Source organism: Gavialis gangeticus, unplaced genomic scaffold (assembly GCF_001723915.1).
Source record: "Gavialis gangeticus isolate Ggan-Ray unplaced genomic scaffold, GavGan_comp1, whole genome shotgun sequence".
Taxonomy (NCBI): Eukaryota; Metazoa; Chordata; order Crocodylia; family Gavialidae; genus Gavialis; species Gavialis gangeticus.
Window position 1 is genome coordinate 101235025 of NW_017729025.1, and position 2470 is coordinate 101237494.

Sequence of the window (2470 nt, forward strand, 5' to 3'; positions counted from 1 at the left end):
CAGGGAGAGAACATTTTCTTTCTGCTCAGCACTGGCAAAATCAGAGAACAAGAGCCAAACAAATAAAAAAAAAGTGTAGGGAACGAGCCTTAGTGCAAGAGATAAGGGGTACATGCTAAAATCAGGAAAAGGAAATGGCACATCCCCCTCAAAAGCAAAATGTTCAGCTGGAGGGAGATCACAAGCGAGTCTAGGCAAAGAAAGCACAACCTTCCCCATGCCAACTGCCTACCTGTGCATAACTGCCCCTGGAAGGATTATATCCTTGGTGAACAGGAAGCCTAGCTAATATGGCTCTTTCAGTTTTTAGCTTTGCTGCCAAGCCCCGCATCCCTGGGAGAGTGGAGTGAGGGGGGGGGAACAAAACAAAAAAACACCACTTTCAACTTCTCCCTTGCTAGAAGGGAAAAAAACAAGCAGCTAGCACCTGGCATGTACAGAGACTATTCCCAAGACATGGCACAGGGGGTCCCTACCATCCCTGGAGCCATGGTACACATTAGGAAGGTAGACTTGCCTATCAGGCACCCTGTATCCAAAATTAAGAGAGAGTCTCTTTCCCCTCCAGGGCTAGAGTCTAAATAAAAGGTCTTTTTACCTCCTTTAAGACCATGACTTCCACGCACCACTGCAGGAAGTCACCCAATTTCCAAGCTTTTTATGCTACTGTATGACTGGATTCCAACACAGCTTTTAAAAGGAAGGAAGGAAGGAAGGAGGGGGGAATCCTTTATCTAGACCACCAACTTGTCAGTTCTTTGTAAGTGCTGCTGGCCAGTTAGAATCAAGCCCATGATCCTGCTGTCTGGTACAGAATAGGGTTTCCCTGGACCAACTTAGACTGCTATTGGCATATCTGCTGAAACCACCATCCTTTACAGGACACTTATGATCCAGGCACCAGTATCAAGGATTCTAGACCTTAATGACACCTAACCAGCAGGACAGATACAGTTATGAGAGGGACTCTTGATCAGCGAGTCCAGGAAAGGGTCCATAAATCAAAACAGCAATGGGAGTGGTGCCCCCCACCCCACCCTTGGTACAGAGCCAGTAATCCAACAGATACTTCCATTTTAACATGATTAAAAACAGGAGTTAGCAAAAATCACAGATCTATAAAAAAATTCAGAAGATACAAAAAAATCACTTCTATAAAAAGTTGGCAGCCCAAGAATACAACCAGCAAAGCCAGCCTGGGCTGAGCCCATACTATACAAGTCTCTAAAGTGCCTCAGAGCCAGTAAAAGGGCAGCTGATGAGAGGGACATGGAGCTAATGAAGTCCAAAACCCACATGCACCTGTTCCAAGAGCAGCTCAGCAGCTGTCACAAGCTGAGTGGGCCACACTTGGAATGGCCAGGCTTGACTCTTTCTAGAGATCTATCCACCAGTCAAATGAGGAAGAGAAAGAGTGCATGTGTGTGAAAGGAAGTATTTGGTTTACCTCCCCCCTCAAAAAAAAAGGGAGAACCAACCAAGGGCAATGATTGGTGTGAGAAAAGAAAAAGCAGAGTTGCAAGAAGGAAGTGGGTCACTCAGAGGCATCACCACCAGCAAGCCAAGCCCTGAAGCTTCCTGAGGATTTATTTGAGGGGGGGGGTCTTAGATCTAGTGGGGGAGGAGGAAGAATCTTTTATGCTGTGTTATACCAAAATAGGCTGGCAGAGAATGGAGATTGGGAAAGGGTTGCATAAACATGGGCCAGGCAGAAAGTCCTTCTCACCCCCCACCCTCTCCCTCAGGCTGAACTTGCATCATGCGATGCCCTGGTAAGTGGCCTGCCTCAGAGTATCAAAAATACAGGAAAGGGCAGCCCAGCGCCTGCAGGTGTCACAGGAAGATTCAGATCATGTTGCAGCTCCAATAGTTGCTTGGCAGTGTGGTGTTAGCAGTGTGGGATGTCACAGGAGTAATATTCAATGTTGATTGAACAGCCTGGGTACGAGGCAGGAATGTTTCATTTGCTCTGCTCTGTGGTGTGGCAGCGCTGGGGCCAGACTCAGGACTTCGGCACTTTGGTGTAGTCTTCATTGTGTATATTCTTGCAGAGTGAGATGGACAGCAGCATGCCCAACAGCTGGAACAAGGAATTGGGAAGAGGGAAGATCAGGCAGGTGCAGGCAAAGGAAGAAACATGCACATTGGTGCTACTTTAGGTTCACTGATCAGGTGGACAGGCAGCTGGCCCCCCCATCAGTACAAAACACTGTTAACAGCCAGCAAATATGGGCAGTCTAGTACTGGAAGACAAGTCTTTAAAAGTCTCCCTTACTTAATATATTTACTCAAATCTAAAGATGACCCTGACTTTAAAATGACCCCTTAATAGTTAGATTCTATGTGTGGAAAAATGTATGTTACAATTTCCAGATATATAATCTAATTATTGGAGGTTTGCCTTGAATTTGTTCCCCTCCTACTGCTATAGCAACAGAAATAAATCTGTGGTGGTGGTGGGTTTGGGGGG

At 46.4% G+C, this 2470-nt stretch overlaps 1 protein-coding gene across 3 annotated transcripts in view; it reads right to left on the reverse strand.

Annotated features, from left to right (window-relative positions):
- Nucleotides 1–599: 599 nt before the first annotated feature.
- CD82 (CD82 molecule) overlaps nt 600–2470 on the reverse strand; it is a 66417-nt gene continuing 64546 nt past the window's right edge. For all 3 annotated transcript variants that reach the window (XM_019519356.1, XM_019519357.1, XM_019519358.1), the window contains one exon: nt 600–2080. In XM_019519356.1, the coding sequence (XP_019374901.1) occupies nt 2003–2080 (78 nt within the window). In that variant the 3' untranslated portion in view covers nt 600–2002. The remainder of the gene's footprint in view (nt 2081–2470) is intronic.